At 35.6% G+C, this 26,585-nt stretch overlaps 1 protein-coding gene across 1 annotated transcript in view; it reads right to left on the bottom strand.

Annotated features, from left to right (window-relative positions):
- Positions 1 to 26,585, bottom strand: part of MALRD1 (MAM and LDL receptor class A domain containing 1) — a 578,637-nt gene that overhangs the window by 167,315 nt on the left and 384,737 nt on the right. Inside the window, exons 31-32 of the mRNA XM_057732597.1 lie at positions 24,297 to 24,425; positions 15,792 to 15,953 (exon numbers count right to left, since the gene is read on the bottom strand). Coding sequence (XP_057588580.1) covers positions 15,792 to 15,953; positions 24,297 to 24,425 — 291 coding nt within the window. The remainder of the gene's footprint in view (positions 1 to 15,791; positions 15,954 to 24,296; positions 24,426 to 26,585) is intronic.

Below are 26,585 nucleotides of genomic sequence, written 5' to 3'. Positions count from 1 at the left end.
AGGTAAGTAAGATATGGTAAGAACTTTGATTTTGTTTGATCCATTATCTGAAAGAGTACGGAAAGCAAATAAGAACAGAAGAATGTTTATTTTTATGGAAACAGAATCTAACAGTATTATCATATTCTTTCAATAAGTAAATAAGGAGCAGAAACTGTGGGCTGGATTTCCCACTAGTTAAGCCCACAGGTACTGGAGGCTTTGATTCCAATCCTGACTTTTCCACTTATTAGGTATGTGACCTTGAGCAGCCTATTTAAGTTCTCCAGGACTCAGAAGCAATAAGAGGTAATTACTGTAGGTACTTTAGCCTCATGGGGTTGCAGTAAGGATTAAATGGTACACTACATGTAAAGTGCTCAGAACAGAGTTGCAAATTAGTATTACTCTCCTGAAAAATTTAAAGAATAAAGATGATTTTAGCAGTGGAAATAATCAGTTAATAATTGATTAAGTAATCAATCAATCACAAGTTACTGATTGGATAACTATTACATAGTAGACATCATGTCTTGCATTTGGATGTTAGGGAGATGGCCAAGTTATGACTGAGAAAATATGAAACATACCCAAAAGACTCTAACAATAAAAGCTAACAATATGTACTATTTAGAGGACAAGCTCTGGGTCAGGCTACCTGGATTCAAATCCAAATTCTGATACTTGTGAGCTTTGTGACTTTAGGTAAAACACTAAATTCCCACTGTCTCTCATATTCATCTATCAGATGGGGATTATGGTGAATAATAATAATAATAATAGTAATAAAAAACAGCTCTTTGGGGTTACAGTGAGTATATAATACCAAATATTGATGTAGATCATAAATGCTGTGCCGTTTGACAGATAAATGATGGCTTAAATTTGGTGGATATAGGAAGACTTCATAAAAGATGGTTGGTTATATTAGAATATTAAAGAATATAGTGGAGATGAAGTAGGGAAAGAAAGTTGTATAGGAGTGTGAAAAGATTATTCTGAAAAAAAACAAAAAACAAAAAACAAAAAAAAAACAATAGGGAAAGACTTCTGGTTTCCAGTCCAGCATGTAAAGAGCTTGGAAAGCATCAGTTTCATCTTTACAAAAACAAAATATCAAAAATTCTTCTTAGATCTTTCAGAGAATAGAGATCACAGGGAAAACTGCTGTCCCTAAACTGAAGAGACAACAGGAAGATACAGAGAGGGACAACTTAGCAAAGCAGAAACCTGGGAAAAGGAACTGAGGCTGGAGTCAGTACTGGGAGAGGAAAAGGGAAACTGTAATTAAGAAATTGCTGGAAGCTCAGTGTGGAGAAGCTTGAGGGATATGAACTCCAGGAGGACCAGTCTTAGGGGTACCCCCAAAATGTTACCTCCAGGAGCCCTACTAAGTTCTCATGGTGAAGACTGGGGAAAAAAATCCCCTCTCCTTCTTCCAGGGAGAGAGGGAAAAAGTAGCCATGTGGAAGTGTGCCTATTTTTCTTAACAAATTCTAGATTTCCTATCTCACCTAAGTGGTCTGGGATGGGGATGGGGTAGGATGAGAGCTAGAAGGACTTGTGATAGTCACAGAAAAAGGACACAAATTCACTAGAAGACTGAGATCAAATCATAGGATTGTAGAATGCTTCCATTCCCCTGACCTTACACTCAGCACCTTTCCACCCCATCATCACATCGGTAGGTCTCCCACATAATAACAGGGAATGTACTGAAAGAGCATCATCTCTCAGAACTTATTAAAGAAGTTTGGAACACTAAGATAGAAGAGAGACAAAAACAAGGATGCCAGAGAAAATTTTACCTTCTGACACCTACAGCTATAGTAACCAGTAAACACAATTTGACTCTTAGCTAGATAAAAAAAAAAAACAAAAAAAAAAACCTTACACTACAGACCTGTTTATCTTGATTCCTTCAAACCAATTCATCATGTTCACCATCGGCACAAAATTACAAGTCATACTAAAACAATGATATAGCCCAACGTTGACATTTATAATACCCAAATCATATCTGAGGGACAAGAACACAGTTTGTAGAAGAATAACAGATGAAATCAGAAATGTAATTTGGGGAAGAACATAGAAAGCCCTTAAAGCCAAATTAAAAGGCAATGAAGAGCCTCTGATGATTTGGAAACCAGGAGTCATCATTTAGGGATATTAACCCTGCATCAATGTGAAGAGTGGCCTGGTTTAGGAGAATATTTGCATGGAGATGAGTTGCCTCGACATGTGCAATAGCTCAGGAGTTAACTAAGAGGACAGAGGTGGAAATGCAAAGAGAGAAAAGCATGTAAGTTGAGAATGAAGAGGTGACAGAATTTGAAATTCAGAGAGAATTAAATGTGTTAACGATGATACTGTCAATAACAGGAGTAGGAGATTCTTCATTAAAGGAAAGTAAGTATGAGTCTAAATATGTGACTTGGAAATACTGGCAATTGAAAATATGGGACGAGGATGTGGAATGAGCAAATCTGAATGCTGAGAATAAAAACTCTGAGCAAGCAAAATGCGTAGGAAAAGATATAAAAAGGTCAAAGTCTGAACATTGGGTGAGACGCACAATTAGGTCTTAGAAGGAGAAAGAAAAAGCACAAAATATGAATATAACATTGGGGGAAAAAATCACAGTCCACTATAGTGAAAACACAGATGAACATTTCAAGAAGGTGAGGATTGATCAGTAGTGTCAAATGCAGCATTTGAAGAATTAGATTATTATGATTACAAAATCAATAAAGTCCTCAAAACAGTGAGATGTGTTTGATGACCAATTATCTCTACAGTTTTACATCAGTGACCAAGAGTCAGTGACCAGTAATTATATGCTGAAGAAATAATATTTTTGCAGAAGACAGATTGTAGGGAACGAAAGAAGATGTGTGTAGTGAGGTAGGGGATACAAACAATGTGTGAGAAATGGTAATTTAGTATAAAAGAATAAAAAACAATGATACTTAGATGAGAAACAAAGTTAAGGTTATGTAGTTAGGGATCTCATTTTGTTGGTTTGTTTTTTAAGGTAGGACAGAATTGTGATGCTTGAAGCCACAAAGTAGTGATAAAGAGGCACTTTAAGGACACACACAAAAGGAAGTAAAGACAAGAAGGCAAGGTTCTGAGAAGATACAAAGGGATAAGCTTAATGGTTCGTTATTTTACTGAGAAATAAAGTTGGTAAATAAATATGCATTTAGTAAATTCCTTTTAAAGAAACTATGATTCCTGGATACTTGTTAAATGATAATAAACCTGAAAGATTTTCAGATTCTTTATTAAGGGTTTAATCTTGCCCTACAGGATTCTAAACGAACTGCTTCACCCACATGCCTTTCATTGAACAACCCCATGTCTCGCAGATTATACCACCTGGCATTTCAAAAAAAGAAAGCATCACCTGGGTCCTACCTGAAACAATTATTAAGCATTCTGGGAAGTATTTTAAGTGAACACAGACAAAACAAAGAAAAGAAAAACAGAAATGAAGATTTTGTTTCTCCCCAGAGCAGAAAAATATGATATAAATTGGTTAGGGGATTGATTCAAATGGTACCTGTGGATGACTGGAAGGGGTTCGGGGTTTGACACCAGCATTGCTTTTTGGCAACAAAATGGAAATCACTGTCAGATCATGAGAGTTTTTGAAGAAACACAGAGGAGTTATAGATGATCTGGGCTTGTTATTGTGTCTAAACATCACCAAAGTCAAGTTTACACTCTGTCACAGGGTAAAAATAAGGAAAAGTGGAATAACCCTGGCCTAACCATGCACTTCATGAAGAGAATTGTCCTTGTTTTCTCACTTCATGAAGATAAGTCACAAAAAGAATTGCCTTTATTTTAAATCTGGTTAACAAACAAATGATGGGTGTCATTCATTGCATTTTTGCAGTGAGAAAACTAAATCTGCAAGACATATTCTGAGATTTAGCAGCCAAAAAAGTCTCCTGTTTTTTCCCCCCTTGGTATTGTTGTATATTTGGAGTGGAATGTTTGTAGTTCTTAAAAGTAACACAAGACAAAGAGAAAGTAGAAATAACACTGAACTGTGGTTTAAGAAAATGGCAAATAGAGTAAGAACTACAGAAAAAAAAATACTTGTTTTGAGCTATCTGATATGGATAAGATGCCATCTTCCAACATTTCTGTGTTTCAGAAGAGAAACTATTGAGTATGCTTCACTTATATGGTCATCACATTTCACATTTCAGGAAGTTTTGAGAACATCATGTTAAGCTGTAGAGACTGAGGGTTACAAATGTAGGCTTTTGCTTTAGAGAGACATGGGTCCCAATGCTGTATTCCATACGTGTCTTCTGTGTGAATAACTTCTGGGGGCAAGTTATGTATTCTCCCTGTGTATCTATGTCCTCTGCTGTAAAAGCCTCGAGGTATTGTGAGGATTAAACAAGAAAGCCAGAAGGAATCCAGGAACCTGGTGATCAGTGAATACCAGCTACACAGACACAGCAATTTTTGACAACAAGATTTGTTCTATTTAGTTACATATAACAATTATCAATTTTTAGTAGTAAAATGAAATGTGATAACACTAAAAAACCTCTCTTGATTTGTACTGTATGAAAGTAGACCATTTAGTACTCTTTCATTCTAAAGTATTTAATTACTGAATTAATACATTATTTAGAAAATATCAGAGCCAAATTACTCCTACAAGATGATATTAAAGGTTACCAAAAGTTATAATAAAGTCAGAAAAATATTAGTTATGCTATTTATTATTACTCATTTTGTCCTATTATTGTATGTCATTCTCCTTCATAAAAATCTCCTTTTACCTAATGTTTATAAGTTTTGGTGGCATCACAGGAGAAAAGTAAAGGGGAAAGAAAAAGGAGGTACAAATAGTAAGAAATGAGAAAAAAAATACTAACATTCATCATTTACATACATGCTATAATGCATAACTTCAGCATAAAGGAAAAATACTGACAAAGAAAGAAAATTAGAATAACTATATAAATATTTTCTAGTTATGGTAAACATAAAGGGTTCTGTCTGGGGCAAGTCAAAGAAATAGAAGCTCGAAAATTAAGTAGAACAGAGAAAGCTTTCAAAAGAATCTGAGATAAATTCAGAGATCCCACATGATACCAGATCTGATTGTGGGGATAAAGCTGTCTAATTCACTGTTAAAGCAAAGCATCCAAAGGAAATCAATGTGTAGGACCCGTAAATGCCCAGGTGGCAGTGCCGGCCGTGCTGATGACCAGGCTGATGGTCACGGCTGCGGTGATGGTTACAGTGGTGGTGGCATGTGAGATGGTCATGGTGCGGTGACTGCCACTATTTTCAACTCAATTCTGTAGTGAGACAACATTCTTCTTATTCAAGAAGCTTCAGAATATGGCTGTCTACTAGTGAAACAACTAAATATCTTATTAAGGAAAGCATCATTCTGCCAACAAGAATTATTGCATTATATAATACTTATGAAAAAATTTTAAGGTGATTACTTGAAAATGTAGGTCCTATAAGAATTAATACACAATGTATACATACAGATCTGGGATGTTTTTGTATAGTGAATTATGTAGACAAGATATGTCATCACAGGGATGTTATCACACAGTCGTAACTTTTGTCTAACTTCCAACTCTGTAATTTCATAAAAACAATAAACTATCAACTTGGAACCTTAACTATACATTAGAAAAAGGAAAACATATAAAAGACAAATGAAAGAAAATACGGAAATAAAGAAAGACATTGGTTTTTCTCTTTGAAAATTATGGAACAAGGAACCACCATATTTAGACAATAATTCAGAAAGCAGTATCTTTAGACATAGAAACTGCTGATACCAGAAGAAAACTGCATGCTAAGGTTTAATTATTAGGATGTAATATACACAATACAATATTATGAGGATAATATGCAAGATTAGATTATAATCACCCCACTTCACTTTTTATATGTTCTTTCTTTTTTCAAAGTACCTTTTGCTTAAAGTAGACTTAAATATAGATGATTTTTGCAGTTTCTAGTGGCAAGTATGTGAATTCGTAAGCAAAAGACTGCCCATCTTGGAACATATGCAGAGATGGATACTTTTCAGTATTTCTGTAGTCAATTCAAGTGCTTTTTCACTTGAGAGACAAGAAAGCCTTCTTCATGTGTCCAATGTAATATAGAACAGAGCTGTCCAACAGAAACAGTGAGTCACATATGTAGTTTTAGAATCTTTAGTAACACATTTTAAAAAGTAAAAGGAAGTAGGTTAATCTTTAGTAATACATTTTATTTAGCCACATGTCCCCGAAATGCTATTATTTCAACACATAATCAATGTACAAATTTTTTATGAGATAATTTTAAAATTCTATTTTCTTCTGTACTACATCTTTGAAATGCTGTGTGTATTTTGCACTTATAGTATATCTCAATGTGGACCAGCCACATATCAAGGGTTCAGTAGTTCCATGTCGCTGGTGGCTATCATATCAGACAGTGTAGGCTATAAAAGAAAGCCTTTTAGTTGGAGAGTTCAATATTCCAATCCCCCTGCCCATTTACCCTTGTGACCTGGGTCAAGTTTTTTAACCTTTCTAAGAATCTAGTATCTTCTTACATCACAAGGTATTAAAAGGATTAAATGAGATAACAGATGCAAATCTTCTCTTACAGTTTGTGATTCTTAGGAAACGTTTAACAGATGTTAGTTCTCTTCTTCTAAATCCCTCTGAAATTTCTTATTTTTTTTGGAAAAAAAATCCTTTTGTTTGGATTTTTGTGAATGGATAAGAACAACTATTCAACATCCACCCACAACCCTTTAGGAAACAGTAATGCAGGCACCTTCATTCTAGTGGCTACACAGAAAAATGTGTTTAATTTATAGTACCTCCCCATCCTTGCAACCCCTATGCCACTCTTTACTGATTCCTGGTTCCTGCTTGATCCTTCTTTGAGGGCTCCACTTTTCCTTTTTTTTCTCATAGAACTTAACTTCCCACAAACTATACAAGCTTTTTATTTATAATGCTTGATATTGATTTTCTATTCTCCTCTGCTACAGTGTCAGCCACATGACAGCAAAGATACTTTTTTGATTTATTCAACACATAGTTCAAAGAACAAGAACAGCAGCTAGCAAAAAAATGGGCTCAACAACTATTTGTCGAATGAATGAATGATTGCAAAAACATTTTTCACCATGCCAACACATATGATTTTATTTGTGTATCACACACCTGTAGAAACTCTTCCATTTAGTCACACAAGTTTTTAAAGTGGTGGCTGAAGCATCACACAAATCAGAGCTGTTTTCCTTTAAGACTCTTCTCAGACTTTATGTGATGCTGCTGCTGCTGCTGAACAGTAGCAGTAGTATGTTACTAATTAACTCCCCTCGGAATATCCAAAAAATTCCCATTTTAAGCAGAAATTTGCTCTGAACTGGTACCATAATAAATTCCAATATATTGTTTAAGGATTAGATAAAATAAAAGTAGATATTTACAAATCATATACTTGGATTGTCTGAGTATCATTTGAAAATCTAGTGAAGAGATTAGTTTTATTGTGGTTTTCATGTCTTTATTTCTACCATGTGTACAACTCCCTTGGTGTTTTCTGAATATCCAGTTCTTTTTTCACGCTACATGTCATATTGCCAGGGCTTTTACACTGAAGTTGCATTCATATCAATATTTTGTGGGAACCAATTTTTTAAACGTCTTTATTTTGAGAAATTTCAAATTTATACTAATTTATAATGAAATCCCATCCACCCAAAACCCAGCTTCAACAATTTCAACATGTGGTCAGTTTTGTTTGCTCTATATTACCACCCATATCCTCAATACCACTAGATTACTTGAAAGTAACCTTGGATATCAAAGTACATCATCTTTATATATTTCAGTATATATTTCTACAAGATTAGGACTCCTTTTTTCATAGCTATCATATACTTAAAGATGAACTATACTTCCTTATTATAATTAAATATTTAGTCAACAGGAAACTTTTACATTTATATGTTAATATGGATATAAATATATTATTGGAACATATATATATGGGAATATACATATCCCCAGCTTTTTATATAATGTTGTACATAGAAATGGTATACTCTTATAGCATGCTGCAATAAATGGAGGAGGATAATTGCTGTTTGCTTTCAAATCAAAGTCTTCTACATGTGCCTCTCATTCGCAGCATTCATCCTAAGCACATGACAAGCTGGGTGACATGGGACTCTTAAGGTTCAACAGTAAACAAACATAGTAGCAGCTTTCTAAAGAGCGATGAGAACATATGACAAATGACTACTATACTGAGTTATCTATTTCCTCCAGGGATAATTGTTCTTTTTTCATGTCCTTATCTTTCTCTTTCATGACACTGGTTGTCTTTAAATGCCTGGTAACTCTTGGTTATCCATTTCAACTTTTTTTTTTAAATTTTTATTGGGGTACAGTTCATTTAAAATGTTGTGTTAGTTTCAGGTGTAAATCAAAGTGAACCAATTACACACACACATATATATATATATCTCCACTCTTTTTTAGATTCTTTTCCCATATAGGCCATTACAGAGTATTGAGTAGGGTTCCCTGTGCTACACAGTAAGTCCTTATTAGTTACCAATTTAATACATAATAGTGTGTATGTGTCAGTCCCAATCTCCCAATTTACTTCTCCACTCTTATCCCCGGGTAGCCATAAATTTATTTTCTACATCTGTAACTCTATTTCTGTCTTATAGATAAATTCATTTGTAGCAGTTTTTAAATTCCACATATAAGCAATATCATATGATATTTGTCTTTCTCTGCCTGACTTACTTCACTCAGTATGACAATCTCTAGGTCCATCCATGTTGCTGCAAATGGCATGATTTCATTTCAACTTTTGAATGAAGGCCTTTGTTGCTTAGGATATAGGTAACAGGAAAGTATTTCCGCTATTGTTATACAGAACTGTTTCCCCACCGAGATCTCTTTTGACTGGAAGAATGAAAAGCGGGTGCTGGACAGATGGGCTGGGCATGTAGCCACACAGACATCCATACGGGGCAGTGGTTCTCAACCCTGGATACACATTAGAATCTTACGGGGAGTTCTTAAAAATCTTGCTTCCCGAGTCACAACATTGACCAATTTAATAAGAATCTTTGTGGGTGGATTCAGATATTAGTACTTTGTTTAAACTTTCCAGGTGATTCTAATATTCAGCCAAGATTGAGAACCACTGTTCTTGGTTGAGGCCAAGGGGTCGGCAGGCTAGCAAACTGCCATGCTCCAATTGTTTATTCTTGAACAGAGTCATCTTTCTTTATTTCTCCCTGCAAACCTATGGTGTTGATCTTATGTAACCCCCAAGTATGACTCTGCCTCTTTTTCAGGATGTAATTATCTCATGATAATCATTTCCCAGGCAGATGCCTGGGTTTCTTTAGATGACAGTTCTCTGATTTTATCCTGTGAGCAAAAGCTACTTCTGTGAGCAGTTGTACACAGAAGCAGTGGTCCTGGGAGGGAAATACAAAGGGTGGAGCCAAGTTCCCAACTTATCCAGGTGTTCTGAGCACTGTTTTTCGGTGAGTTACTCTGAAGAATTCTTCACACCCTTTCTTGGTATTTGCATTACTCAGCTCAGGCTGCCATTACAAAATACCACCGACTGGGTGCTTCAACAACACAAAGTTATTTTCTCACTGTTCTAGAGGCTCAAAGTCCAAAATCAAGGTGCTGGCAGGACTGGTTTCTCCTGAAGCCTTCCTCCTTGGCCTGTGGATGGCCACCTTCACTGTGGGTTCTCACAGGGCCTTTACCCTGTGTAGGTGCCTCCCGATACCTCTTCCTCTTTTTATAAGGACATAAGTTCTACTGGGTGAAGGACCCAAACTTCTGACATCACTTAACCTTAATGCCTCTTTAAAGGCCCTGTCTCTAAATGCAGTCACACTGGGGGTTAGGGCTTCAACACCTGGATTTTAAGGGAACACAATTCTGTCCAGGATAGTACTTTTGAGTTTAATCTGAGAATATCTGTGTAGTTTCCTTGAGAAGATCTACAGTGAACCATGTTTCCCTGGGCTGGGATTTCTGCTCTTTTCACTCCACTCCTTCTGATTCCATCTGGTTTTTTTAATTCCTTTCTGGAATATCCCAAACCTCTCTCATCCAATGATTGGAATTTTTAAAAATGTGTTACAGTACAGTTATTATCTCTTTCTGCATGTGTGTTATGTGTGCATGAGTGTGTGTGGATAAGATCCAAGTGAGTGGTCTGATAAACATGTGAGCGAGGGCTGGCTTTTGTATATCACACACCATATCCCTGACCCAGCCTCAATCCTCACTCCTCTATCAGAGTCCAGGGTAAGATGGTGATATAACCTAGAAGGAATAGAGGTTAAGTGGCCCCAAATATGGATGTTAAGGAGATTCAGGTGAGCTGTGTATAAGAATGAAGGAAGATAGTGATGTTCTGACAAAGGGCTTGGATGGAGCTCCAAACACCAGGGGTTCACTTCTGGCTTGGTGACTCAGTATACAGGCTCAGAGAAGACCTTTAGCTTCTCTTGCTCCTCGTCTGCAACATAGGGATAATAATATCTGTCCTGATAAATACAGTTATCATCTGTCTAGCCTGCAGGGCTCTGTCAACCAAGTACCAAGTAAGTTCTGTTTGTTGAACACAATGATTTAAACTGCTATCCTACATATTAGAGCATTAGTATCGCAAAGATTGCGGCTACTATTTGACCTTGGACTGTGAATATAGAATTGCACAACAGTAAGCATGTGGGTTATATCAAGCAGCATATTCCATTCCAGTTACCTTCCAAACATTTATTTAATTTAGTTTCCAACACATTGTGTGTCGTATTTGGTAGGCCCTCAAGAAATGTACGTTGCCTTAATTAACCCAAAATATTTGTAATAAATACAGAAGGAGATAGAGTCAGGTCACATAGACCTATACAAGTATTCATCAAGTGCTATCCAATTATAAATGCCAGCGAGAATATAAAAATAGCAAAAGATGTGACTCCTGTCCTACCCGAGTTTATAGCCTAATTGTGGAAATGGTTAATTTATTATAACATTAAAAAGAAAATAAAGTTATGAGGGAAAGCGAAAAAAAAGAGAGCCGCCCTTTGCATTTTACCTCTGTTAATTCATGTCACGCAAATGTCATTCTTGCCGTTAAATCCCATATATACTAAGTCCAAACACTATTCATGTGCAGACTGGAGAGTAGATTAATGCTTGTAGTTTCTCTCTACAACTTTGGCAAGGGCTCCAAAAAGACTCATAAATAGGCCTGTGATGGGCATTGAAAATGCCCTGCTTATGTATCTAATTCTTCATCTTGGTAACAATAAGTGAAAAGATCCATAAATGCAGCTTTAATTAACAGTGATGTTGTGATGCTTAGAAACACACCGTTGGCTCTTTGAATCTGCTGGCCTTCTCATAAAGAATTTTGTTTTTCCCAGAGGGTCAACATTAATTAATGTCCTTACAATCTATTTAGCAGCCCATTGTCTCACTGATGCCTAAACAAGTCTAGTGAGCCGTAGTGGTGTAGTCAGGATGATATAATCAGGCTGCTTTGAAAAGAGCACTCTGTAAAAATACACTGTCTCGCACAGTGATTAACAGGGAGGATAATAAAGTATTCTGTCACGACGATTAGTTTTCCTTATCTGTGGACAACATTGCTTGTATACCATATTGCAGAAATAACCAGATGGAAAACTTTTCCTGTGATCTTTAATGAACTCACACAAACTATAAAAGTTTGAGAAAAGAAAATAAACACAACCATTAACAGTCCTTATTGTTGCATTAAAAGGTATAGAGAGATTGCTCATGTTTGTTTTTTGGGACAATGTGTACAAACTTTCTCATGTCCATCGATCACACGTCTACCTTTTCCTAAACTGAGCCTACAATACTTTTTGTTCCATTAGTAATATTACAGAAGCAGACATGCTCGGGGGTTTTCAAATACTGTCTTAAGATAAGGAGAGATTGTTGCACATGTTATCTGAAGAACTCACTGGCATTTGCTATCTAGATGTTACTATCTGGATCTTAGTAACAAATAAACGTCAGTTTATTTCTCACAGTTTCTCAAGGAAGAGAAACTAATATTTATCCTCAGGAACTATCAGAAAAGTAAAAAGAAAAAAAATTCCACCTAAATATATATTGATCATTATGATGTTTATAATAGTGAGAATGTTAGGAAATAAGTTAAAAATTTACCATTAGATAATTTTATAAATTATCATATATCCATCAAGTAGAACACTATGAAATAATTAAAACTATGTTGCTAAGCATATTTCATACATAAACTAGTCACATTATGTTTTTTTAGATTACTAAATCAAGTAGAAACTTTCCTTTTATTGGCCAATATGTACATTAATAAAGAATGGCAGGATATACACATACGCAGCTTAAAGCTGGTTCTATTACTCTACTGGAACGACTAGAGTTTTCTTTTTTCTGCTTATTTATATTTTTAAAATTTTAGAAAAAGATGTATTACTCAGTAATGTAAAACTGATAAAAAGAAATATTGAAGAAAAAATAAATATTAAAAGAATGAAATGCAATAGTTCAGGCTTTTTAAGGAGTAAAACTTAAAAACATCCACCACATTTTCCACACACACATAAATGTGCTACCATCATGCACATTATCTTGTAGTCTCTTTTCAGGTGCAATTCCTGGTTTCAATTATTTTCTTTTTTCTTTTTGGATTTATTCCCCCTTTCCTCTACTCCAACCCATCCAAGTAATTCATGTTAATAAACAAGCATGTATGGAGTTAAATGTATGCACAGATGGGGGGGTGAATCATTGTTTTAGAAGTATTAGATAACACCATATAATCATTTTGGATGTATGCTGCTTTACTCCATTAAGAATATCTTTTGGAAATCCCTGCAAACCAACCATATGGCACTAAACTCTCTTTTTTAGTGGCTGCATGATATAGTGTGCTGTGGTTTGAACCAGTTACACTGGCTATTCCTCTAGGTTCTCAACAGGGGCCGATTTTGGCCCCTTGGGGATAGTTGTCAATTTCTAAAGACATTTTGAGATGTCAAGACCAGGGAGAGGAGTGATGCTGGTATCAAGTGGGTAGAAGCCAGGGATACTGCTAAAAATCACACGGTGTACAGGGCGGCCCCACAACAATTAGTTACCCAAAACATCACTAGTGCCAAGGCTGAGTCACTCACCAGGCACACCCTGATCTCAGGGCGTTTGGCACTGGTGGTCCGTTGGGCTGGGACACTCTTTCCTTAGGTACCTACCTGTACCACTCTCTCACTTCTATCAAGTCATTTTTCAAATGGCATTTTCTCAATGCAGCTTATTTAAACTGCAGTTCTCCCCAAACCCATCCCCTGGCCTTCTCAATCCTACTTCCTCTATCCTTTCTTCCCCCTAACTTCTAACAGCCATATAACTTATTCACTTATTATATTTATTTATTATTGTTTCCCTCTGTCTAGGATGTGAACTCCACTATGGTGTGATTTGTGTCTGTTTTATTCACTACTGTGTCCCCAGGACCTAGAACAGTGCCTGGCATTTAATAAATGAAGTAAATATCTGTACACACATGTGCTTATGTCTTGGTCTTTATATTTCTATGTGGCCAGAATGCTTTCCAAGATGGAAAATTTCCCATAGCCATCAATGAGTATCTTTCTCCTGTCCACCCCCCCCACCCCATTCCAGCTCTCAATCATGGGTTAAGTGGCTTTTGAAAATCTCTTCCCACCTTATTATTTTAATTTGCATTTTTCTGATGAGTTGTGAACTTGAGCATCATTTAATATATTTGTTGATTATTTGAATTTGATCATCTGTGAACTGGTTATGCAAATCTTTCCTGGTTCTTAAAATTGCCATTGCTAATAAGTCTGTGAGTTATCTGTATATATATTTTACTTATAAGATGTAAAGAAAAAAATTTCAAATCTATTATATGCCTGTTGATTTTGTTTATGAAATTTCTAGACCATAGCTATAATTTTATATCATTAAATATGGTGGGGTTTTTTTTGTAGCTATGGGTGTTTGGAAGCTAGATACTGCCTTTAAATTGCACACAGCTTACCCTATGTTTTCTTGTAAGAGTTTTATTATTTTGTTACATCTACATCTTTAATCCATCTGCACTATATGGTTGTATATGAAATATATAGAAGAAAAACTGGAATTTCCTTTCATTTCCTTCTAGGTGAATAATCAGCTATATCAGCATCATATTAAATGATATATCTTTTTCCCACTGAATTGAACTCTGTATATTATACTAAATTCTCCTAATTACTCATCTAAATGTCTTGATTTTCTATCCTGTTCCATTAACCTACAATGCGGTGTATACTAATCTTTTTTTTTTTTTAAGGAAAAAAAACCTTATGAAAAGCAGAAGAAATACAACCTGACAGGTCAAAACAAACAGGAATATTCAGTCTGAAGCTGAGTTAGGAAACAGCTTTAAAACAAGAATGAGCATCCCTGCTGTAACTGAAAATCATGATCTTTTCAATCCGCCTGGAATATATAAATAATAAAATTATTGTTCTCTTTTCACTGGATGTAAAATGGCTGAGCCAATCTTGTATACTTTTTCTAAGAAAAGTTATTTTCATTCCACTTAATCTTGTTCTTTTTCACTGCTCCCACACTTCAGTTATTTTGAGGAGGTATTAGTTAGGGTCTCCAGAGAAAAAGAACCAATAGGATGTGCATAAATATAGAAAGGCACTTATTATAGGAATTGGCTCATGTGATTGCGAAGGCTGACAACCCCTATATTTGCAGTGTGGGCCAGGAGGCTGAGACCCAAGAAAGCCAACAGGGCAGATAAAGTCCAAAGGCAGTCTATCGGTGAGTTACCTCTTGCTCAGGGAGGCTGGTCTTTTTCATTCTATATAGGTCTTCAACTGATTGGATGAGGCCCACTCACATTGTGGAGAGTAATCTGCTCCAAGTTCACCAATTTAAATGTACACCTCACCCCAAAACACCCTCCAAGTTGACACATAAAATTAACCATCGCGAATATTTAAGATTATTTCTGATCCCAAAGAAAAGCTAGATTTTTTTCCCTAAGAAAGGTTTTGTCCCTAAGGAACCTTATCACTGAAAAAAGTTATTTTTAATTCCTAAGAAAGTTAGATTCTTAAGAAAAGTGTTAAGTATCAGGCAAGATTTCAGGGTAAAAGTAAACAAGAATACAAGCTTACTTCTACTCTGACTCTATTAGTTGTAAAACCATTTAAGATTACATTAACCTCAAATCACAGGCAGGAAGCAAAATTTGTTCAGAGTCTGTTGATGTTCATTCCTTCCATCACCACTTACCTTTTAAGCCTCTGCCCCTGCACTTCAGAGGGTCTGGAATAAAACTGGTGGCCAACTACTGACCACTGTGGCAGCATGCCAACTGTATACCTTTGCCTACTGCATGCATTAACCTGAATGCCCCTGACTTGTTCCTGCCCCAGTTGGGACTTTAAGGTCACCTTTAGGGTAGGGTAAGTAAAATCTGAGTCTCTTAAAATATGAGTCATGGATTTCCTTGTTGTAGCAGTATCAGTCCTGGGTCTATTAACTAATTCAGAGGTTAAATGAAAGGAACTAACTCTCTTTTCATAAAGGCTATTGAGCTCTACCCCCACAAAGACGTAAGGAAGGCGCTCTGACATTCACTCAAATAGTTAAGGCAGTTTTTCAGCGCAGTGGACTATTTGGCCTGACTATGTCTACTGGATTTACCTGGTGTGTGATCAGGGTCTGGACTCAATGTTTCAGTAGGAATTCTGCTGCCAATGGACCAATCCAAGTCATCTTGAGACTCTTGAGTAAGATTGCAAGCTGTGGTCCAGTTTCCTACAGTTGTTTCAAAATTGCAGCTTCCGGTTGTGCTTGTATACTGGCCTAAGGAAACACACATATTAATGGAATGTTTTGGAAATGTATGTCACACTTGATAGTACACTACATTTGTGATGCTTTAAAATTCATATTTGCATACCCTATTTATTTACAATTTTAAAGAACCAGGGTATTTGCACTCATTGGAAATATCAGTTGTACACTGAAGCTTTTTTTTTTTTATCACAGGGTCTAGAAGCAGTGCATGAATACTGTCATTTAGCCATTAAGCATTTACGTGGATTGACTAATAACATTTTAGATGATAGATAAAACTGGATCTACACATGAACAATGTATATAACATTATGATAATAAATATAATCCAGGTTGAATAAACCAATATCTCCAGTTGTCTGGATGTTTAATTCAATCCCTCTGCCCACTATGGTGTTTGAACAGCATAGACCATTAGAGAGGAAAAGTCATTAGTTAAATAAAAGGTGCCTTTGGTAGAAGTAGTAAACCTTATAGGATGCAAACCCTCTCGGCATACCATACCCGTCACCCACGTACAACATTCCACAGCCAGTCACTAAATAATGAAAGAAGTTCTCTTCTAAAAGTGTTGATTGATAACTCATTAAAAAATTAAGTTGTTCACAATGAGAAAAATTACTAAATAATAACTGATTGTCTACTACCTAGTCATCTGTGAAAAGTGCCTTCATAACACCCTGGTACTGCTTTCATTTTTCTTTTTCTTTTTGCATAGCAGTTATTATTTTTGAGCATTCACTGTAAAAACTGTTATAGAGACAGAATGAATTATTGGATGGTTTAATCAGTATGAATCAACTGAGATTGTCATTGACTTTTTTTTTAGAAAGATGAAGTTTGTATTATTTTTAACATTTCTTCTGCAGATGGTTTCTTGTTCATAAATTTTTTTAACATAAAACTATTATTAGCATATATAGAAACTTTGTCAGAGGAAAAACTTGCTGTTAATATGGATGCCAAACAAAGCTTTAACATTTTTATAGAAGATTTTCTGGATCTCTATGAGTATTTTCATAAAATATTAGCCTTTTTCTTCTCTGGCATGATTGCATCTTATCCCTAAAAACTAGAATTGTTTTTAACTATGTATATCTCTTTCATTCTACATGACTTATGCTCCATTGGTTTTTATATGCTTCTTTATGGGCTCTGTATATCCTTTTTTATGCCAATATTACATGATATAGATGGGTTTATAAAGCATGCTTATATAAGATGGATAAAAGTGAGGAATGTGGTGCCCCAGGTGTTTAGTTAACACAACTGCAAACATACAGAATCTTCCAATGCTACAAAAAAGACAGCCATTGTGTGTTTGATAGAATGATGTCACATACAGGTTCTGTTGTACTTCTGTGTAACTGACTCCCTGACACATAGGCCCTATGATAACTATTCTATATGCTTTTCTATTCTGTGTGTCCAGCCTTGTCCTTCTTCTTCTACCTTATTTAACATATGACTTTATCTTTGACTCTAAAGATATCTACACAATCAGGATTCATTCTCTTACACCTCTTTAACTCAAATTATGTCACTTTTACTTTTTTCCTTTTCTAGGGTTAATCTTGGCTGCTTATCAAACACTGCTATTTGCATTCCACAGCTTCACTTACCGCAGAGTTAGTGAAGCTAACATCCACCTCTTTCAATCGCACATTCTCTACTAATTCCTTTCTTATCTTGCAGAATTAGCTAGGGTGCCCCTCTTGTTAAAAAATTATGTAATTAAAAAACTGTCTCACTCTATGTATCTTCACTCATTCTTCCCTATGGCCTTTCACACTTTTGTGCAGATGACCTACACATCTACAGACACAATGAAATGCAGGTGTTTATCTACAAATGTTTCTCAAACATTCCACTTGGAATATGCAATTGTCATCTCATAACCAACAAGCCTAAAATGAACTCATCATTTACCCCTCCAAATGGGTTCTTCTCTCTGAGATTACTGATTAATTTCATAGCATGAATCTTCTCTCTTTAAAGATTCAAGCTTTGAAGTTATCTTTGATTCTGCATTCTCTATTTCCATATCCAATCTATCAGCAACACCTATACATTCTCCCTTCGAGAACTTGTTAAATTCATTCCTTTCTTTTGCAGCTCCATAGTCTCTGTCCCAGTTCCCCTGGTTCAAGGCCTTGGTTTATCTTAAGAGCCTCTTTCTTCAGTGTAGCCTCCATCCTATCAACCTCATAAACCCAAACTTCATTAATCACCTTTAAGACTGCTCTTGTGCTATTTCCCTGGCTTAAAACATTCAGGTGTTCACGTTGTTTGAAAATGCCCTCAAAACCTCTGTCTTTGAACACAATAACCTTTCTGTTGATGCAATGTTTTTTGTTTTTTTTTTTAGGCTGAAATCTGTCAAAATTTCACAATTGCCTCTACTCCAAAGAAATTTTTCAGAAAATTATCTCAAATAAAACCGACTTTTCTTTTTCAACTTTTATGTTGAACTACTTCTCTCTCTCTCTTTTTTTTTTCTGCATATGTTTTCTAGCAATTGGATGCTCATTTGTCAGTTCTTCCTTCCCTCTTTAGTTTGGGACAGAGCTGCAGTTTTATCCAGCAATCTCCCTTCTTTCACTCAGATAACTGTTTGAAGAGTGAAACAGCCCCCACCATAGCTCCAGAGGAGGATCATAGTTTATCTAAGCAATTGTGATGTGATGTTCAAACTTCCCTTCACTTGACTCGTTTTAGATAGTTCTGGGATGCATTACTAGACAATGAGACTTACTAGGGAAGAGACGCCTAGAAAAGCTTTCTTTATCCTTAAAAATAAATCAAAAGGAAGAAAACCTATTTGTCCCTTCTCAGGATATCATGGCAAAGATGAGATGCCTGGGATTGAAGAGCTGATATGGGGATCTGACTTTATAAGAAAGTCCATTATCTGAAGATAGCAGAACATAAAGAATGAAGAAAGGCATATAGTTCTATACTTTTGATGACAAAAGTTAATAAATTAACCAACTCTAGAATTCCCTTGCTTTTGGACTTCTTGCTATTTGAGATAATACATCTTCCTTATTGTCTGTATCAGTCAGAGATACATTTAGTTTCAAGTAACTGAAAACCCAAATAATAGTAGCTTAAGCAGACAGGAATTCATTTATATCAATTAACAACAGGTCAGGAGGGTGTCAGTTTAAGGTTGGCATTGTGGTTGTGGTTCAAATGTGCAGTTGTGAAGCACACATTTTCCATCTTTCCTTTCTGTCATCTTGTCATCCTAAAGCTCATTCACGGTTGCAAGATGATGCTGCACTTCCCAGAATCACAAATATTTAAGGCATTGAAGGAATGGGAAGAGGAAAGAAGAAGAAAAAAAAAAAAGCTTTTTTCTATTTTGGTCCCTTTTCTTTTTTGAAAGGGATACCTTCCCCAAATTCCCATGTATATCTCACTGGCCTCTGGTGGCTACAAAGAAGTAGACAAGATATTATCTGTGGCCAGTCAAAGCACTGCCCCGAATAAAATTGGAATTCTGTTTTTAAGGAAAAACAACAACAACAAAATGGATAGGCAACTAGCAGGGACTGCTATGCTGTCAAAACCTGTCAAGGTTGGAATTTCTGCTACATGCATCTTAATTAATATATTCTCTTTTCCATTCCACCAGCAAATAATACTCCTCCTTGAATGTCCAACTTATGTAATATCTTTCGCTTTCTAGATCATGTCAGTTCTCAGGGTGTGTGTGTTTTATAACAGTAACTATAGTTATTACTATTTGTTTGGCAAGCTATTACTTCTTTACTTTGCATTGTCACCTTAATTGTTGTTTACCACTGAATTACTATAAACATTTCCATGTGATCAGGTATTATTACTGAATGGCATTATATAAGCCATAAGTGATTCCATACTAATTATTGAATGATAGAGGACATGAAGACTTTGTAATATTAATACTTCTTGATGATTAATATGTATCAATCTTTTCAAAATGGCTATTGCTTTAGACAAAATATTTTCCAAATTGTGACCTTTATTATGATCCCTTGAATGGATGCAAACTATTACTAACACGGTTGTAATCAGTTGCTATTTTTCCACTGGTACAATATTGAGCCAGATGGTTGTATGGTCAGTATAAACATCAATCAACACACTTATGTGAAAGAGATGGCTCCATAATTAAGTATTTTTAATTCTCCCATCCACATGGCCACCTTATTTTGCCATCCCATGACACACAACGTAGGACTATTAAACAGTTTTCTCCTCACTGTGAGATGGCTTCTTTTTGAAAGCTGCATTGGGAAGGATGTTGCAGAATCTGGGCATAGTGGGGAAGAGCAACATGACTGACTAATGATGTTTATCACTATAAGAGGCAGGAGAGAAAGTACCCACCCCATTCTGTGCATCCCTAGCCTAGAACACAAGGCACGCTTACTACATGTTTTAGGTAATAATTTCCTTCCATGAGAAAAGAGCGTATTTTCTAACTTAACTGTTTCTTTTAAAAAGAATTGATTGCATTTCTTATCAATCACACGTTTGCAACAAGAGCTAGAGATGCAAAAGAAAATTTTATCGTGCCTCATAACCTACAGTAAAAATTTAGTCATGAGGGATAGCTGCATTTACCATCTGTTGAGTATAAAGAACATGTAAATAAGGCGTGCGCAATGACTGACAAATTTGAAGAGAATATAAAAATAACGGCATGGAAGAAGCTTACATTAATCCTAAAAGACTGAACAAATATATTCGTTACATTACTTCATTTAATTTTCAAAGCAATCTGTATGTTATTATATGTACTATATAGATAAGGAAAGTGAGCCTCTGAGAATTTAAATAATTGTCCAAAAAGTGATGCTCAAAGTCAAAATGAAGATTTCAGTTTAATAATCCCAAAGGTCAATTCTTTCCTTATATGTCTCCAAAGGTCACTGTGAGAATACTGTAATTTGTTCTATTATCCACAATAGATTTTCTGCCTGCAGGAATCCAGCCCTGAGGCCTCCAATATAATCCAAAGACCATCAATATAAAATATTGATGCAGTCAATTTGCAGCATCAATAAGTCACCTGTATATCTCTGTGTGCTGTGCAATGTTCCTTTTGGATATGAACAAAATCTATCAAGAGGTTTTAAGAAAAGCGACTATTTTACTTGTCAACATATTGCTTTTATTTTAATAAATTCAAATACTTCTTGCAGTTGTCCATCAAAGTCATGGGTAACACTAACAGACATGGGTACGTAATTGACTTCAGTTTCTGAAAATTAAAACTGCCTTCGTGTGTTTTACATCAATATCCCAAATAGTGTGCGAAAAAATAAAAATCATATAAGGTACTCTAAAAAGAGAAATGAATGAAGCAAAAAGAAGATGGGCAGCATTCACATTTGAAAAACCAAAACACCTGTAACTCCTTTAACATTTTTAGGTCTATTTTTATAATTCATATACAGACACACATACACATACACACACACATTATTCTTCATATGTACTTCCCAAAGAAGCTAAGATAACTTTATTCCCGAGAGCACTAGTTACACTCAAAAAATAACCAGGACTCATTTTATTTACCAACTACTTTTTTAAAAAGCAAAAAACATTATATTTTAAAACATTTCAATTTTTCCCTCTAGTTTTTTTCCCACAGTATAAAGTGAATTTTTGAAGCCTAATGCCACATCTTGTTCATTTTCATATACCCAATGTTTAGAAATTTGTTCCTAGTCCACGTTAGGAATAAGTGGAAAAGTGTAATTTTTATATAAACAGTTTGAATATATGTACATTTTCATATGAGAGGAAGATAATTCACTGCCTGTAATAAGTTTTCTATATGCATGTGATGGCTGTCCTTCTCATCCCACTGAATAATGTATGTCAATGTCATCATATTCAAGTTTTTTTCCCTTTAGAACCTTCATAAATTTGGCCATATTTTTAATGTTTTACTGGTGATTATTAAATGATCTACTTGTTGTGTCTTGTGCATAAAATGGTGATTTCAAAATCCTTCAGAGCATTGTTTTATAACTCCATTGAAATCAATTCCTAACAGTCAATATAAAAAATATATATATTTTTAGTGCACTTAAAAGAAGCTAGAAATAACACTAGGAAGTATTATTTAATGTACTATAAATTTCATTTGAGATTTGATATATATATTATAAAGGAAATAAATAGTATTTTATACAATTAAGATTACAGTACGGTGGTATTCATAGTACAGTTTTAAAAAGTGCCAATCATTTTCACTTCTTCTATGCTTGATTTAAAATTAAAAGATGGGATGAATGTTGAGGATAATACGCTAAGCAAAATAAGCCAGTCACAAAAAGACAAATACGGTGATACTGTGATTCCACTCACACGAGGGACTTAGAGTCATCAGACGCATAGAAACATAAAGTAGAATGATGGTTGTGAGGGACTGGGGGGTGGGGAGAATAGAGGGTTACTGTTTAATTGGTACACAGTTTCAGTTTTTCAAGATACAAAAAGTTCTGGATATGGGTGGTGATGTTGGCTATAGAATGATGTCAATATACTTAATGCAACTGAGTTGTACAGTTAAAAAGGTTAGAATAGTAAATTTTATGTTATGTATATTTTCCAAAATTTAAAAAAACAGTGAATGCAAAAAAGAGAAATGAACACTTTGGAAGCAAACAACCTTAGGAATAAAAATAATACCGAGCTAAAAATAAACATTTAAAACGTGGCTTGTGTAGTACTCTTGCCTGTGCACGTGTGATATTTTCCCATTCAGAAGTGGAGTCTATCCCCTTCCTCTCTCTGAATCTAGGCTAGACTTTGTTTATTCGCATGACCGTCAGGAACAGCCAGGAGGGACATTCTGGAACTTCTGAGGCTAAGCCATAAATACGCTTGCTAGTTTTCCTCAGGCTCTTGGAACTTTGGTCCAGGAGCTTTCACATGTGTGAAAGAAAAATGTTGCCTGCCATGTCAGTAAACAAAGGACATTGTAGCCATCAAGCCCTCAGCCACCGCAGCCACCCACAATGGTGCACCCGGAGGGGATTTAGGATGAGAAAAACCAGAATGCTGTCCGTAGAGAGCTAAGGTGCGTATCAAAGGAATGACTTCACTGAATGCAGACTCTTGCATCTTCCCATACACAGAAAAGTGCTAAATTCCTTAACCTGAGATATCTGGTTTTCTTTCATTAACAGCAATCTTTTGATGTTTGGACTACCTGGTCTTTGTTGCAAAACTCCTATACATCCTGGCTCCTCCCCTACCTCTTGGGAACAGTCCCTCTGAGTGATTTGAGAGGCTGCCTCCCAGGCTTGAGTCCTCAGAAAGTCTGCCAAATAAAACACACTTCTCAACTTTTCAGGCTGTACTTTTTTTTTTTCAGTCGACACATGGTAAAAGCCAATCCCATGTAATACGTCTGACTAACCTGCGATAGCCCAAGCCACATGGATTGCCCTGGGGGATGATTCCATGTTGATCCAGGCAGAGAAGCTAAAAGGTACACATGTGCCAAACATGTAGGGGATAAAGCCACCTAGGAAGAGGTCTTCCAGGTCCAGCTGTAGCAAATCTGAACCACGTGGATCAGAGACAAGCTGCCTAGCTGATTCCTCCCTTCCTGAATGATCCACAAATTTGCAAGCAAAATGAAACTTGTTTAGGCCACTAACTTTTAGGGTAGTTTGTTATGCTGCAAACATTAATGGCAACAGGTAGCCTATATGGTATCATGATTCCTTATGAATGCTCATTAATAAGATAAACAAAAAAAACTTTGGATTTAAATATGTGCTCATATTTTAAAATTACATACTTGGCTTTAATACATGACTTTCAAAATCATTTGAATTAAAGTTTGAATAAAAAACCAAGGTGGCTCATGTACTCCTCTTTTTCCAGTGAAATGTAATTAATAGAATTAATCATTAAACAAGTGTTCATTCAAAGTGCTCATTTTTTTGCCTCATCTATAAAATAGGCCATGTTTTTTGGAAAAAGGAATAGAATCAGTAATGAGAACTGATGAAGAAATGTACACTGATGGTGCTGTTTCTGACAATTTTAATTCTAATTCTACACACAGTTCTACACAATGACATGATGGGAAATTTTTGTAGCATGATTTGCGATAGATTTGTTGCAGTTTTTAGTCTGGGGGTGAAACGGATGGAAGGGCTGTCACTTAAATATTTGCATAGAGAAGTTGGAGAACTGTTTCGGCTATTCTAAATCTACTCTAGAGCATGAAAAGAACATTTCTTCTCAGTTATCAATGCCAATAAGCTACTCTGCTAAAAAAGTGAAAATCTGAGTTGAACTGGCAGCATTAGAACAGACAAATACACTTACCACAGTAAGCTTCATCAGACCTATCAGAGCAGTCTGGTTTATAGTCACAGACAAGGTGGGATGCAATACACTTCTTGTTGTGGCACAAAAAGTCAGTGGTTTCTGGGCAAATCTCAGAAGTCTCTCCCACTGGTGGGGGAAAACAAAAAAACAAACACAAACATCATTTTGTAATACTTTCATTACACCTGAATACTCCTTTTAGTTGTTTTATAGATCCCACACTATTAGATAAGCTAAGGATTTTAATTGTTGTCCAAGGTAAACTTCTAGACAACTCTCCATCTCAGGCCTCCCTGGAAGGAACTGTTCAGCAAGTAACAGATTGTACTTTCAAAATATTTTTTAAGCAATCGAGGGCTGATCGTTGCCTGTTACATAAACCCAAACTCCCAATGAAGGCATTAAATATCTATTGTTTTTGGTTCCAGCTTAGTTTTCCAGGCTCATTTTCTACAACTCTTCTCTTAACACCTGCAGTTAAACTATTAATATATCCTGGGACCGAGAGCTTTACAAATATGCCACTTGCTCTGCATTTTGCCATGCGTTCACAAACGCTGTTTCCTTTACCTATGCTGACCGTTCCCTCTCGTGGTCCTGGTGGTCTGCTCAACCTCAAGACTCAAGGAAGCAAGTTCTCTCTCTCCCCTTGTCTTGCTCTTCTCTTTGCCATCCAAGCCTCGGGTTGGACACTCCCTATTTCATGCTGCCTAAGAGCACTTTTATTTCTATATTAAATGCTTACCACCTCGTATACGACCTGTTTACATGTCTGTCTGTCCTCCCAGACGCCAAGCTCCTTTGACACAAGAGTTTTTGCTGTATTTTCTTGGTCCTAATACAGCACCTAATACACAATCTGTGCTTTATAAATGCTGGTTATAATAATTGAAAGTGTAATGGTTTCATCTAAAGGGGGCTTAGAAAAGCAAATTGACATAGAATTTTTAAAGCAATTCACATGTTTGCATATCATTTCAACTGATGTGAAGTCTAATGATAATACTTTATAGCTTCAAAGTGATATGAATTAAAGGTGTAAAACTATTTTTATCAAATTCAATAAATTAAATAAAGCTCAGCAATTCCTTTTTTACATAGATTACTATGGGTTTAGGCTAGTATGTCTGTGGTGGGGGTAAGTTACTCAAGGTTAGGGAGTATTTTCATGAAAGACAATAGTAAAACTCTATAGATTTCATAAAAGTGCATTTCCATAGTCTTTGAATTATCCCCATAATATAATAGCTAAAACCTGAATAATTTCCAGAAATAATTTACCAGTGAAATGTAGTCTAAATATGAAGATTGAGAAAGGGCATCTAAAAGAACAGCCAATATTTAGACTGTGGGTAGCAGTAAGATGAAGAATTAAAGGTCATATTCTTTGAGTGATTTAGAAACTTTGCCACATAATTTTAATTAACACTAGTGAGAATTTACAGTTAACCCAGAGCACTATGTGGACATTGTTTAACATGCAAGTCGATGCATTGGAGATTATTTTATTTTTCTCTGCCATAGGCTGTGGAGTCACACAAGCACTCCACAGAGGAAATGTATTTTGATTTATAATCTAAATAATTGGTTCTTTAGTATAAAAAAATGACTAAAATAGACTCCATCTCTAAACGAAGCTTATTTCCTTACTAGAATAGAAAAAAACACTAAGAGAAACCAAGTCAGTGCTTTTTATAGTAAACTGATCATAGACCAGAGTATCTATGGTATATGGGATGCACAAATTAAAAATAAAAAGAGACTGCAATTCTAAGACAAGTAGATATTCTTTAAGAATATAGTCAGTCAGACTGGTGTTAGCAAAAACAGCGTGGTGAATAAAAGAGGTATATTATTTTAGTGAGAATGTCTTGCATGTATTTAGCCATTTTCAATTTCTTCATTTGATCAAAATGATAAAACTGTACCTATTAAACTGGTCAAAAAATAAATGAAATGAAAGATAACCTCACATATACATATGAGAACGGAAAAAAGCATTCTCATAAGAGAGGGTTGAAGATAACCTGGCTGGCAGAATATGGCATAAGAAACAGACTAAATATTTATTTTAGCTTAAAAAATAAAGGTTGACACAGTCCTAAAGAACTAAAACTAAAACATGATAAATGGAAAAGACCTAGAAAGAAGAAACGGTCTGCAAAATAATGTAGCCTTAAGAAGTGAATATTTAATCCAATAAAACAAGAGGAATATATAGGACTCATCCACTCTGGATCTGAACACACCATCCCCAAACTTACAGTGACGTCAATTGAAAACTGG

Source organism: Hippopotamus amphibius, chromosome 4, assembly GCF_030028045.1.
Source record: "Hippopotamus amphibius kiboko isolate mHipAmp2 chromosome 4, mHipAmp2.hap2, whole genome shotgun sequence".
NCBI classification, from domain to species: domain Eukaryota; kingdom Metazoa; phylum Chordata; class Mammalia; order Artiodactyla; family Hippopotamidae; genus Hippopotamus; species Hippopotamus amphibius.
The sequence above is the reverse complement of the archived record's forward strand: the minus strand, read 5'-3'. Positions and strand labels throughout refer to the sequence as shown.